Source organism: Mus pahari, chromosome 19, assembly GCF_900095145.1.
Source record: "Mus pahari chromosome 19, PAHARI_EIJ_v1.1, whole genome shotgun sequence".
NCBI classification, from domain to species: domain Eukaryota; kingdom Metazoa; phylum Chordata; class Mammalia; order Rodentia; family Muridae; genus Mus; species Mus pahari.
Genome location: NC_034608.1, coordinates 31,637,189 through 31,651,408, shown reverse-complemented (window position 1 = coordinate 31,651,408; position 14,220 = coordinate 31,637,189). Strand labels below are relative to the sequence as shown.

General features: G+C 51.8%; 1 protein-coding gene across 1 annotated transcript in view; it reads left to right on the top strand.

Annotated features, from left to right (window-relative positions):
- The window catches only part of Grtp1 (growth hormone regulated TBC protein 1), a 26,743-nt gene that overhangs the window by 9,451 nt on the left and 3,072 nt on the right, over positions 1-14,220 (top strand). The window contains exons 4-7 of the mRNA XM_021218639.1: positions 1,973-2,097; positions 4,681-4,777; positions 12,679-12,851; positions 12,925-13,110. Coding sequence (XP_021074298.1) covers positions 1,973-2,097; positions 4,681-4,777; positions 12,679-12,851; positions 12,925-13,110 — 581 coding nt within the window. The remainder of the gene's footprint in view (positions 1-1,972; positions 2,098-4,680; positions 4,778-12,678; positions 12,852-12,924; positions 13,111-14,220) is intronic.

The window sequence follows — 14,220 nt, the reverse complement described above, 5'->3', positions numbered from 1 at the left end:
CATCAGATCTTGTTACAGATGGTTATGAGCCACCATGTGGTTGCTGGGATTTGAACTCCGGACCTTTGGAAGAGCAGTCGGGTGCTCTTAACCACTGAGCCATCTCACCAGCCCTGGAAAATGATTTTAAAGATTTATTTATCTTTTATTTATATGAGTACACTGCAGCTGTCTTCAGACACACCAGAAGAAGGTATTGGCTCCCATAACAGATGTTTGTGAGCCACTGTGTGGTTGCTGGGAATTGAACTCAGGACCTCTGACAGAGCAGTCAGTGCTCTTAACCATTGAGCCATCTCTCCAGCCCTGGGAAATAATTTTAAAGGTTCTGTTTAGTGCCTTTTTAGGAAAAAAAAAGTGTTGTGGGAAAACATGCATATTCTAATTCCCCGAATCCAAACTGTCTCTGTTAAACACTAATGTGCCGCTCTCTGTTTGTCTCAGACTGTAGATCCTGTGGGACACATGTAAGCTCTATCATAGCCGTTTTTAAATTATACGTTCGTTTTTGAGACACGGTTTTGCTGTGTAATCCTGGGGCTGGCCTAGAACTTGCTATGTAGACCAGGCTGGCCCCGGCTCACAATCTGCCAGTCCCTACCTCCCAAGTGTAGGACTAAAGAGGTGCAGCCCCTGGACCTGGCTTGTTTTAGAGGTTTCATTTTATTGATTGATTATCTGCTTGTGTGTACATAGAGAGGACCGAGAGTCAAGGAGAGCTTGTGGGGACCAAGAATAGCACTCAGGCCACCAAGCTTGGTGGCAAGTACCTTTTTTTTTTTTTTTTTTTTTTTGTCTTAGAATGGTCTCCCAGACTGACCTGGGCTTCCATATGTAACCATAAATGACCTGTGGCTACCTCCGGAGTGCTGGGATTACAGGTGGATGCCACCATGCCTGGTATCTGTGGTGCTGGAGAGGAAACCCAGGGCTTTCTACATACAGTCAGGCACTGCCACCTGAGCCAGGTCCCGGCTTCTGTCTTGAGTTTCTGAATAAACCATCTTAGAGGACCATGTGGTGGGCTTGCCGTGTCCACAGAACCACAGACAGGGCCACAAGCCTTATCCACACTCGGCTCTGCCTAGGCTGTAGAAAGACAATGCCATGGTCAAGGATGGATTCACCATGTAGGTGAACCATGTAGGTGAACCAGGGACCGCCTTGCCCTCAAGTCTGCAGTAGCATGCCACCGTGACCGTTCTGCATCACCGAATGTTTACAGTTCCAGGGGAGATGTTTTGGGTCTGGGAGGTTATGGAAGGTGAAGGGCTACAAGGGCAGGAAGGGGTAGGGCAGGGAAGGCTTGGCACAAAACCCAGCAGCCTGAGTTTACTTAATTCTTTCTATTGGTTTATCTCTGAAGGGAATCTTGGCCCGGTCTCCTTCCTATGTTCTAGGCGGTTTCTGTTTCAGTTCTCTTGGAACTTTGGTGCACGCTGTAGCCCAGGCTAGCCCTGAACTCAGCAGTCACCCTGCCTTAGCCTCGAGAGTGTTAACAGTTACAGGTGTGAGCCACCAAGCTTAGTGTTTGGTTGTTTGTGGAGTTTCATTATGTAGCCCTGGCTGGCCCATTATGTAGACCAGGGGTTGGCTTTGGACTCATAGAAATCTGATTTGCCTCTCTTTCTAGAGTATTGGGATTAAGGATCAGAGGGGTGTGCCCCATGCTAGGGAATTTGGAAGCTCTCTCCCATGATAACAGGGTGTTTAGAAGTGTCCAGTGGAGAGACCAGAGCTCCATTCCTGATTCTGACAGAGCACTGGGCTCCAGCTCCGCTCTCCTTCCTGGTGCAGCGTGCTGTTCCTGTGCTGCACAGGCTCAGGTGTGCAACACACTTGAGGTGGTGGCCAGGCTTCTCTGGGGCAACTCGGGGGCAGCCAGGCGGTGCCATTCCAGAGATCCGACCCAGAATCTGGCCACCTTGGCAGATGCAGAGAAACTTCATGGTGCTGGTGAATTTCTGTGTAGACTTGAACCGGACATTCCCTGACAATGTGATGTTCCGGAAGACGGCGGATCCTTGTCTCCAGAAGACCCTGTACAACGTGCTCCTGGCATATGGGCTACACAACCCAGACGTGGGGTACTGCCAGGTGAGCCCTTGGAGCCTTAGACCTGGCATGTGTTAGGAGGGATATTTGGCACTCCACAGGTCCTCAACAATGACCTTTTGCGGGTACACGCTTTATTCCGGGTACATGGGGTCTGGGTAAGGGATGTCTTCCTCACAGTAGGCTTAACTTGTAGCGTGTCCCTGCTGGGAAAGCAGATGGCACCTGTTGGATGACTTTGGTGAGGGTGGGAATTGGGAAGGGTTGGAATGATGTTGAGTGGGCACAGAGTAGGAGGAGGTCGGGGCCTGAGGTGCACTGTGGAGGCTTCCTGTGGGTGTGGGGGGTGGCCGTGGGGAGCATGATGGTACTGACCTCTCTCGTGTTTCTGGATGCCTGGTGTCATAGATCCCACCTGCAGATTTTGGTCTTGTGTGGATAGCCAGTTGGGGAGCAGTTTCCTGACTGTGTTTCAGGGTGTGCTGGGACCAGTGAACTTGCAAACTGCGTGGCTTAACTTAGAATGATGCTGGAAATGTGAGACCCGGGTGTGGGTGGATCTACTGTCAGGGCCACCTCCTCTGCAGCTGTTAAGGAGAGTGCTCCCTACTTCCTGTCCAGGCCTCACCCCAGAATCTGACATTCCTGGGATTGTTGTCTGTGTCCAGGCTCTCCCTAATTGTAGGAGCACACATCATCTAAGTGGAGGTCCCTGTTCCAAAGGGAACTCATTTTAGCTAGTGACATCTGCGCAGACCTGTCTCCAGATGAAGCCACACTGAGGCAGGAGACTTCTGGCTTTGGGGACACAGTCCCGCCAGGAACATGGGGAAGTCAGAGAGTGTTTGCAAATGGCCGGGCACTCTCTTTGGATGAGGATGGACTTCACACAGGTGAAGCACCACCGTTCCCACGCTGCCATCTTTCCAGGAGCTGTCTCCCTCATGACTCAGGAGCATAGAGTGGTCCCTGGCCTCTGTCCTGTCATGGCGCCTCGGTCTGTGCACTTCCCTTCTTCCCCTTCTCTTTTTTCAGTGCTGAGCACAAAAGCAGGGATCTCCCGCAGGATCGCGAAGTTCTCTGACAGCGAACTTCATTCAGCTTTGTGGCCTGTGCGTGTGATCATGAGTGTGCGTGTGCATGCTTCTGCGCTTGCAGAGACCAGAGGCTGACATCAGGCATCTCATCCTAGGGATAATTCTCCACCTCATTTGGCCTCTGAGCTCACTGAACCCGCTGCTTGCTAATTTAGGGGATTTGGGCCAGCAGGTAATCTGCCTGTCTCCGCCTCTCTAGTACTGAGGTCAGCACCTGTTATGGTGCTGGCTTCTGCATATGGGCACTGAGGATCCACAGGTAGTTGTGGGACAAACGCTTTACTAGGGCCGTGTCCCCAGCCCCTGAGCATCTAGTAACCTGTGCACTGAGTCTCATTCTTGAGGACACTCTGGGTGGAGAACAGATGTGGGGGCTCTGTGCCTGGCAGTGAGCCTTTCCTCTTGGTACGTGTATCTTGGCACAGACCACACGCGCGGTGCCAGTTTGGTATTATTTGAGCCTATCCTGTCGTCTGTGCAAAGCTGGGTTTCATCCCTCCTTTCTAGAGGAATGCACGCTGGTTTTAGAAAGGATAGATAAACAAAAGGCCAGGAGACGGAGTTGTGCAAAAAGCTTTATCCTCCCAGAAGTGACATTCCTAGGTCCCCATAAGCTCCGAGGGCCATGGCCTCTGCCTGGCTTTGTGCCAGCACTTGGCACCCTGGTGCCATCTGCTCGTTAGGGAGAGAATCCTCTCAGTGCCCCACTCCTCCAGGCAGAACCACGATCCCCCCACTCATTCATTGTTTGTCCTTTGTGGGGACTGGGGATTGGACGTGCAGAGCTCGTGCCTCCCCTTGAGCTATCTTATGGTCCTCTTCTCACTTTTTTTTTTTTTTTTTTTTTTGAGTCAGAGTCTCAGTAAGTTGCCCAGGCTGGCCTTGAACTCCTGGTCCTCCCGCCTCAGCTTCTGAAAAAGCTGGAAGGGCTACAGGACTATGTCACCAGGCCGGGCTGATGTTTGCTGCCATTACAGACACGGTCACTAACAGTTTCCGCTCTGCAAGGCCTCTGTGCTGGTCAGACGGCTCAGGCTGATCCCTTAGAGGTCAGGCAGCACTGACTGACATTGACAGGCCAGCATCAGGAGGAGAGCGCCTTCGGTGTCATATTCTGAGTGGCAGCCAGCGTTCTCCATGCTCAATGCCCACATCTTGGCTGGCTGAACAGTGCAGACAACTAGCTTTGGGTCTCCACTGTGCTAGGCAAAGGTAGGTCAAGAGCAGCCGTTCTCAACCTGTATGGTCAAAGACCCTTTCATGGGTATGTCGCATATCAGGTATCCTGTATATCACACATTTATCTTGGGATTTACAACAGTAGCAAGTTACAGTTATGAAGTAGCAATGAAATGGTTTTATGGTTGGGGGTCAGCACAACATGAGGAAGTGCATGAAAGGGTCGCAGCATTAGGAGGGTTGAGAACTGCTGGTCTAGAGTCACGAGTTTCCAGGAAGGGCAAAAGAACGGAACCTGCTATGTGCTCTGTGTGTTTAGATCTCGGTGAAGTTTGTTTTCTGGTTTCAGGGAATGAACTTCATAGCTGGGTATCTGATCCTTGTCACGAAGAATGAAGAGGAGGCTTTTTGGCTCTTGGACGCTCTTGTTGGAAGGATACTGCCAGGTGGGTTGAAAGCTCTCTTTGCTCACCCTGCCCTTCCCCTCCCCTGCCCCACCCCACCCTACCCTGCCTTGCCTCTGGTATCTTTGAAGAGGTCTGGGTGACCAAATCAGGATGGAGTGAAATGGTTGGGGTGTTAACTCAGGGATAGAGCACTTTCTGGCTTTTATTAGGGAAGGTCTGGGGTTTAATATAACACTGGAAAGAGAAAAAGTGAAAAAAAAAAGTGTAGTGAAAACTGGCTTTGTGGAAGCCTACGTTAAGGAGAATTGGGTTTCTGTGCTCTCTGCTTAGGGTGTGGTCTTGCCTTTGGCTGTGTGTCCTCATGGTCCTTTCCCTGTGTGCGTGGCCTTTTTGTAGCTGACTTGATCACAGATGAGCCACAGAGTCCAAGTGTGTTAGTGGGCTTGTCAGAACTCAGCACGTTGTCAAGGGTTGCTGCTGTCTAAGTGGGAAGTCCTTTTCAAACCTGCGTGCCTTCTGTATTGATTGATAGAGAACAGTCACCAGCGATGGTAACACGCCAGTGTCGACCCGGGCTACAGTGAGGGTCCCTGGGAAGTGCCAGTGCTATCCCGAGGGAGGCGACCTGGGGCAGAGGACTTCCTGTCTGACCAGTCCCATGTGAGGCTCTGCAGAAGGGTGTTGAGAACATGCGTGGGGTGTGACCTCTAGCCTAGGCTGTTTTCCTGGTTCCTGCTAAACTTCAAACATAGCCACACTTCAGCCAAAGTTGTATGTTCTATATTGGTCAAGCCCATTTCCCAGATAAGGAGACTGGAGGTCTAGGGAATGGGTCAGCAAAAGGCTGATGTCCTGCTGTCTTTTCCGAGTCTGGGTTCTGTACCATGACAGGATTGCGACGTACGTGAGGTGCACGCCTTGCTTGAGACCTGCGGTAGGGAGATGCTGGTGGACTGGGGCCCACCAGACAGAAGCAAGTTCTCCTTGCTGCTGCTGTTAGTCTGTGAGGCACAGAGGCAGGGATGTGGGCTGGCTGGTTTTATGTCAGTTTGACACAAGCTAGAGTCATTTGGGGTAGAAGGTCTTCAACTAAGAAAAATGCCCTGTGGGCAAGCATGTGGTATTTTCTTGATTGATGGCACCATTGTGAGTGATACCACCCCTGGGCTGGTGGTCCTGGGTTCTTTAAGAAAACTGGCTGAGCCAGCCAGTAAGCAGCACCCCTCCATGGCCTCTGCATCAGCTCCTGCCTCCAGGTTCCTGCCCTGTTTGAGTTCCTGTCCTGACTTCCTTCAATGATGGACTGTGATGTAGAAGTATATGGTGAATTAGCCCTTTCCTCCCCCCATTGCTTTTGGTCATTGTGTCTGTATGTCACAGCCCAGCTGGACATGTGGAAGCTGGCAGGAAGCAGGGCATGGAGATACATGCCTTTAATCTCGTCACTCAGGAGGCAGAGGCAAGCTCTGTGAGTTCAAGTCCAACCCGGTCTACATTACAAGTTCTCAATCTCTCTCTCTCTCTCTCTCTCTCTCTCTCTCTCTCTCTCTCTCTCTCTCTCTTTATTCTTGAGACAGGGTTTCTCTATATAGCCCTGGCTGTCCTGGAGCTCACTCTGTAGACCAGGCTGGCCTACATTACAAGTTCTAGTCCATCCAAGGCTTAATACAGTTAGACCTTGTCTCAAAAACCAAAAAGCCCATGCTAGCAGCTTTGTTTAAGGATGAGGTGAGTGAGGTAGCTCCTGGTGTGGAGACAGGTGTGAGTAGTCTGTACAGGTGACAGGATTAGTATCTGGAGTGTGTAAAGAGGCCCTAAGGGTCTGAGGCACCGGGATGCAGCTTCATAGGAGAATCCTGGGGCCCCTTGTGTGCTCACAAGTCCTGTGTTGTCAGGCGTTCTTCAGCCCCCCTCACCCGGGGGCCCGCCATCAAGGTCTGATGAAAACTGTTGGATGTGCCATAGTCTCTTCAGGGAGAAGGAACCGAGGTTCGAGAGATTCACTGGCCACCTGACTAGCCCAGGGCTGTCTCAATCCTCCCCCCAGACCTCTGACTAAGAATGGGTCTAGCCTCAACCATCCTTCCTCTGCCTCCCTGGAGTGGTTCCTGTCATTCAGCAGCTGAGCTGAAGTTGACTGAGGACTTTTCTGTCTTGAGACAGTGTTTCACTATGTATCCCTGACTGTCCTGGAACTTGTTACATAAACCAGGCTGGCCTAGGCTCACAGAACTCCTCAGGTGTGTGGTAGCATCCTGCCTGCCTGCAGACTGAGCACTCGGCCTTTACCGCTATTTCCTCTCACCACAGTGTCCCAGAACGTGGGGCTCTTAAGTCAGGTCCTGAGTCAGCCTTGACCCCATGCTGCTGCTCCTTCTGTCTGTCCGTCTGTCCATCCGTCCGTCCATCCATCCATCCATCCATCCGTCAGTCTGTCATGATGACTCCTCAGATGGGAGTTTCATGTCATGCAGAAGGACTCTGACACCAGGCTGATGGCTGGCCTCTCTGGGGTGGAGAATTCCTGTGTGTACCTGGAGGGCCCATCCACCAGGCATAACCATGGTGCTAAGGGGCTCTAGACCTCTACAGGCCACAGGTCCTCATGCAGGAGGGCTGGCGGGGGACCCCCTTGCCTGCTGGTCTTGGCTGAGTCTAAGCACATGCTCAATTTCCCAGTGGTTTTCCGATGGCCACCCACCTTGGCTGTAGGGTGGCTCATGTGCCACATAGGTTCGGTCCTGGGTCAGGCGTGTCCTTTGGGACTTAAATCTTGTGAATCTGCCTCTTCTCCTGAAGCCAAGCAGCAGAAATCACCTGAGGCAGATCATCCCAGGTCCCTCTTCCAGCCATGGCAGCCCTGAAGGGGATCCCAGTACCATGCAGCGCCCACATACTGGGGCACCTTCCTTCTGGAAGGAGGATTTGGGGTTTTATCTCCCCACCAGGGACATGGTTTTCATTTTCCAGTTAATTTTTCAGTCCTTATTTCGCCTTTAACAGTCTCTCATTATAACTAATGGGTTTAGGATTTAGGAATTTTCATATATTTTAAATATGAAAACAAAAAGATTTTTTTTTAATTTTCTTATGTGTATGGGCTTTCTGCCTGCATGCATTTCTGTGCACCACACGCATGCCTGGTGCCATCAGAGAGCAGAAGAGTATGGGATCCCCTGAGACCAGAGTTAGACAGTTATAAGCCACCATGTGGGTGTCGGGACTTGAACCCCGTCCTCTGGAAGAACAGTCAGTGCTCCCCGAGCCATCCCTCCAGCACTTACTTACTTTTCTGAGACAGACATGGAGCCTTGTTGTCCTGGAACTCTGTCAATGTAGACCAGGTTGGCTCGAAATCACAGAGGTCATAGAAATCCACCTGTCTCTGCTTCGAAAGTGCTGGGATTAAAGGCGTGCCCACAACACCTAACTTATTTATCAGGTAGTCCAGCCTGGCTTTGAACTTGCTTTTGAACATTGAATACATGGAATTGCAATACGTGGAAGATGACCTTGAGCCCCTGACCCTCCTCTCATGACTGTACTCTCAGTGCGGAGAGAATAGTCATCGATAGAGTAGAGTGCCCAGGGTCGAACTCACTAGGTAAGCACTCTGACAGCCATATCTCACTTATGAGACAGGGTCTTCTACCGTTCATTCCAGCAGGCCTGGACCTCCTGGGGTCCTGAGGACATCCCTACTGCCCCCCCCCAGCTTCCCCATGCAGGGGCTGCATGAACCACCACCCCCCAGATTCTCCATGCAGGGGATGCATGAACCGCCTCCCCCCCCAGCTTCCCCATGCAGGGGCTGCATGAACACCTCCCCACTGCCCCTCCCCCCCAGCTTCCCCATGCAGGGGCTGCATGAACCAACCCCCCCCAGATTCTCCATGTAGGAGCTGCATGAACCGCCCCCCCCAGATTCTCCATGCAGGGGCTGCATGAACACCTCCCCACTGCCCCTCCCCCCCAGATTCTCCATGCAGGGGCTGCATGAACCACCCCCTCAGATTCTCCATGCAGGGGCTGCATGCCCCCCCCCCAGATTCTCCATGCAGGGGCTGCATGAACCGCCCCCCCCCGATTCTCCATGCAGGGGCTGCATGAACACCTCCCCTCCCCTGCCCCACCCTCAGCTTGATGGTTTCTTTTAAAATCCCTTTACTTCTGTTGCTCCTGATCACCAGTTCCTCTTCCAAGTTCTCTCACTGGGGAATGAAAAGAAGATACAGATCTTCAAACCCACAGAAGCTCTCTCTGTCCATTAAGAAGAGCAGTGTATCCTTGGGCTATGGTGGCACACGCCTTAGGTCCCAGTGCTTGGGAGGCAGAGGCAGGCAGATCTCTGAGTCAGAGGCCAGTCTGGGAGTTCCAGGACAGCCAGGAGCTACATAGAAAAATTCCATCTTGAAAAACAAAACACAACACAACAAACAAAACAGTGTATGCCATACTCCTAGTACGTGGAAGATTAAGGCAGGAAAGTCACGAGTTCAAGAACAGCCTGAGCTATAGGCTAGAACTCATCTCAAAAAGGAGAGAGAGAGAGAGAGAGAGAGAGAGAGAGGGGGGGGGGAGAGAGAGAGATTGAGATTGCAGGGTGCACCCCAAGACTCCTGGACCGGGCCTCGGTGTGCTCTTTTCTCCTGGGTGCACATGCCTGTGATAACATGCCCGTGATGACATGCCTGTGATGACATGCCCGTGATAACATGCCCATGATAATGTGTGAGTTAGACCCAGAAACAGGTAAGATAGGAGTTCCAGCCATGTACTGTGACACATGCTGGGGAAGCTATCCTTTCTCAGAATCCCTCAGTGCAGGCACTATGACAGTCCAAGCAGGATTTTTCTAGATGCACACACTGCCACTCTGTGGGTTGGGGCCCCTGTGGTGGTGTGTTGATGGCCATTCTTCCTCTCCAGTGTGTAGCCACTTATGCTGCACCTGGGGTGTAGGTGAAAGCGAAGGCAGGAACACAGAGCCTTTATCCCAAAGGGCTGGTCGGTGGCACAGATCCTGGGATGTCCTTGAACTTGGAATGTGACTGTATCCTGATAGGTGGAGCTGAGTGGTAACCCCAGGTCACAGCAAGGGAGAGGCACTGGTCTCCAAGGCTGGGCCTCTGGCCCTTGGAGAGATCTACCTGCAAGGCCTGGGTGTGTAGGATAAGGTACTATTTCATGGGTTCCTAGAGTGTGATAGCTCTGGGGTCCAAGGCTCAGCGTTATTCCTTGTCCCAGGAGTTGGTGTCTCCATACATAGCTTTCCCCAAGCTGTTTATCATCATCATCATCATCATCACCACCATCACCATCATCATCATCATCATCACCACCACCACCATCATCATCATCATCATCATCATCGCCACTGCCGCCAACACCACCACATTCCTCGTCCTCGTCCTCTTCTTTTTTTTTTTGAGATAGGGTTTCTCTGTGTAGCCCTGGCTGTCCTAGAACTACAGCCTACACTAGGCTGGCCTCGGACTCACAGAACCCCAGCTGCTTCTGCCTCTTGAATACTGGGATTAAAGGCGTGTGTCTCCACCACCACCACCCAGTTCTTTGTTTTCATTTAGGCTGCTTGCAGGGAGGGCAGCTGAGCTGGCCTCCACGGGATGACGGTGGGGTTACAGCAAAAGGTGAAGGCTCACTTGTTCCAATCAGAGCCTATCTCTGCCAGCAAATATGGGCTCTTGCATACTGCTGCTAATGATAAGTGCTTTTTTGTTTGTTTGTTTGTTTGTTTGTTTGTTTTTTGTTTTTTGTTTTTGTTTTTTCGAGACAGGGTTTCTCTGTGTAGTCCTGGCTGTCCTGGAACTCACTCTGTAGACCAGGCTGGCCTCGAACTCAGAAATCCGCCTGCCTCTGCCTCCCAAGTGCTGGGATCAAAGGCGTGCGCCACCACGCCCGGCGATAAGTGCTTTTGACAGGTTCTTTATCTATAATCAGAAGCCAATAGGCAGAGTCTCAGAATGCATGCCATGGAGTGCATACAACCTCGTTGTGGAGAGCGTTGAGAGTGATAAGTATCAAACTTAGAACTTGGAAGCATCTGCCTTGACCGGGGCCAGGCAGGGTTGCTGGGGTCGAGCCTGGTGTGCGGCTGTGAGCAAAGGATTAGATATCCTGGGGCTCAGGCTGTGCATGGCTCTGACCCAGTCTATGCACACTGGCCTAATGTCCAAGGGTGGTTCTGCAGTGGTGTGGCTTCCACAGGAGACGGATAGGAACGTGGAGGTGTGGTGGGTTAATGTAGTCCTTCCCCTGGAGACCGGCTCAGCTCCGTGGAGTTCAGAGCATGAGTTTAACATCTCTATTTTTGGAAGCTGGTCTAAGCTTCCAAGCAGGGCCAAGGTCACAAAACGCTCCTCTGCAAATCTCTGCTGTCCCCGCTCAGCTCCTGTCCCTCTGCTGAGCTGATGGTAGAGCTGGGCTGTCTCTGCACACGCCTCTCCCAGATAAACAAGATGTGCAGAGTTAGGAAGGAGAGCCAGGCATGTAATCCTAGTGTGTAATCTGTGTGTTTAGGGGGTTAAGGCAGCAGAGTCGCAGTGTGTAGGTCATCCTGACATCTCAGAGAACTGCCAGGACCCAGAAACACCCGAATAAGAAAACAACGAAAACAAAAACAGCGAACGGTGAAAAGGCTCCCAAGAGGCAGACTCAAAGCAAGTGTGCAAGAGGACAGCGTTTTCGGTTTCCTTCCTTCCTTCCTTCCTTCCTTCCTTCCTTCCTTCCTTCCTTCCTTCCTTCCTTCCTTCGTTTTTTGAGATCGGCTGCTTTGGAACTCCATGGTGGTAGAATGATCCCGTTTCACCCAGACATCCAATGCATGTAGCCTGCTCCTCCTGCAGCATGGTGCCTGTTTTGCATTCACTTCTTGGTGTATAATTCATGTACCATGGTTTTCTGTTTTATCACGGACGGGGTGATTTCTTTTGTAGTGCAAATCAGGCATTAACATTTATAACAACACACTGAACTAACAACTTACAAAATTAAGTAGTCAGGCCAGTAAGATGGCCCGGTGGGTGGAGCCTGGTTTCCTTGGCTACCCACTGATTTATAACCAGGACCCACCCACTTTGTTGAGCAGAGTCCATCAAGTTGCCCTCTGCTCTCCGAATGCTTGGCTCCACGGCCTACATGCTCCTCCTCGCCCACCGAATAAAAAGTTAAAGAAAAAAAAAAAAAAAAACTGAGTAGGAAGCCCAGAAGTGCTTTGGTAAGATGCGTGTCTTCGGATGAAGTGGTGTTGGAAGCACGTGTGTGGATTTGATTTTTATTACGAGATAAGACTTACCACCCTGACACTTCTTTCCTACTCCTGTTTTCTGCCTACCCCATCATGTGGCTAGTCTCAGGCTCACTATGCAGCCAAGTACTACATCTCCCAAGTCTTGGATTTGGGGTGTGTGCCATCATACCTAGTTTCATATGGCACTGGATCAGATCCAAGGCTTCTTGCATGCTGTCTAGCTGAGCTGAATCCCAGCCCCGAGGCCCAGGCTGAAACTCTGCCCCGTTAACCCATAACTCCCATTCCTCACCGCTCAGCGGTGGCCGGAATTCGATGCCCTGAGGACTTACTGAGGAAGTAGAATCACTCAAAACCTGTGTGTCGTTTCACAGGGAGTGAGTCTCTGTGTGTATGTGTGTACAGGAGATGAAACCCAGGGACCTTGTGCATGCCATGCAAACGCCCTGCCACTGGGCCCCTCCCTTAGCCCTCATTTGGAACTTTCATTTGGAAACAGGGGCTTAGGAAGTTATCTGGGCTGTCCTTGAACCCACTCTGTGGCTCAAGCAGGCATCGAACTTGAGATCGTCCTGCCTTAGCCTCCCAAGTAGCTGGGCATACAGGCCACTGTTCCCAGGCCCTGCTGATCTGAGTCTCTCAGTTCCCCTTCTCCCCCTCTGTGTGGCAGATTACTATAGCCCAGCAATGCTGGGGCTGAAGACTGATCAAGAGGTCCTAGCAGAGCTGGTGAGGATGAAACTACCAGCGGTGGCAGCCCTGATGGATGGCCATGGTGTGTTGTGGACCCTGCTGGTGTCTCGCTGGTTCATCTGCCTGTTTGTTGACATCCTACCTGTGGAGGTGAGCACCTTCATCAGCCCCAGGAGCTGGGTGGGCCGCTGTGAAGTGATGGGACATTTCTGTGTCTCTGCAGACGGTGCTACGGATCTGGGACTGTTTGTTCAACGAAGGCTCCAAAATCATATTCCGGGTTGCTCTGACCTTAATTAAGCAACACCAGGAATTTATATTGGAAGCCAGCAGTGTTCCAGACATCTGTGACAAGTTTAAGCAGATCACCAAAGGGGACTTTGTGACAGAGTGTCACACATTCATGCAGGTAAGTTCTGGGCTGCTTGGCCTGTGCGGGGGGGGGGGGCTCTAGTTCTGTCCCACCCAGCGACTATGCCAGGTGTCCCGGTGTCTCTAGTGAGTCCCTCTCCCCACGAGGGGCAACACCCCCTTCCTGAGCTGAGGCTGCGGTTCAGTCGCTAGTTTGTTACTTCCCTGGGAGCTGCTGGCCAGCTGAGGTGGCTGCAAAAGTCCCTCTGACTGAGGGACTCTGTCCCGGGCCACCGCTACTCACCTGCAAAGGCTGTTCCGGTTCACACTGATTGGGACTGCTCCCATTTCCCTGGAGTCTGGGAAAGGGGGCAGCACATCAGTGAGGCCGCCATGTCCTCAGCTGGCTCAAAGCCTGGTCACACAGGCTCTGTTGATCACAGAAGGCCATGGCCTCCCTCCTGCCCTCATATGACATAGTCATCTGTGGCACCTACGGCGGTCAGTCGTGAGGCTCGGGATGGCTGCTGCATCCTGACCTGCTACGGGCTGTGTGGACTGGCTCAGAAAGCTGCTGAGCGTGAGGTAGGATGAGGCTGGCTAAGGCTGGAGGACCCGAGAGGCCCTCAGAGCCTAGAGTTGAGTAACCCTGGCAGGATCTGGTGCAAAGCAGGACCTGAGGGTTCCTTTCAACAGCTTCTTTAGTCAGGGATCTTGCTGTGTAGGCTGGCCTGGATTGTCCTATACAGACCACAGAGGACTCAAACCGAGGTAAGGCTGCTTCTGCCTGCTCAGTACTGAGGTTGAAAGGGCACACACCCATCACTTGAGTCAGATGATGTGGCAGAGGTCCCGTGTGAGCTCCACTCCACCAAGCTGTAGCTTGAAGCCCCTTGTTGGCAAGAAGCACTATTGGAAGCTGGGCATGGTAGTTCATGCCTTTAATCCCACCACTCAGGAGGACCTCCGTGAGTTCAAGGCCAGCCTTCTCAGATAGGACTAGACTGTTTCAAAAGGAAAACTATCACTGGGCACATACAAGAGCATAGGTGGTACCTATCACACCTAGGTTGGTTTTGACTTGTGTAGGCCAGACGAAGTGTAGGTGGTCCCGAGTGGGTAAAGGGATAGGAACCTGTGGTAGGGCCCAGTAGGAACCCTGGGAAAT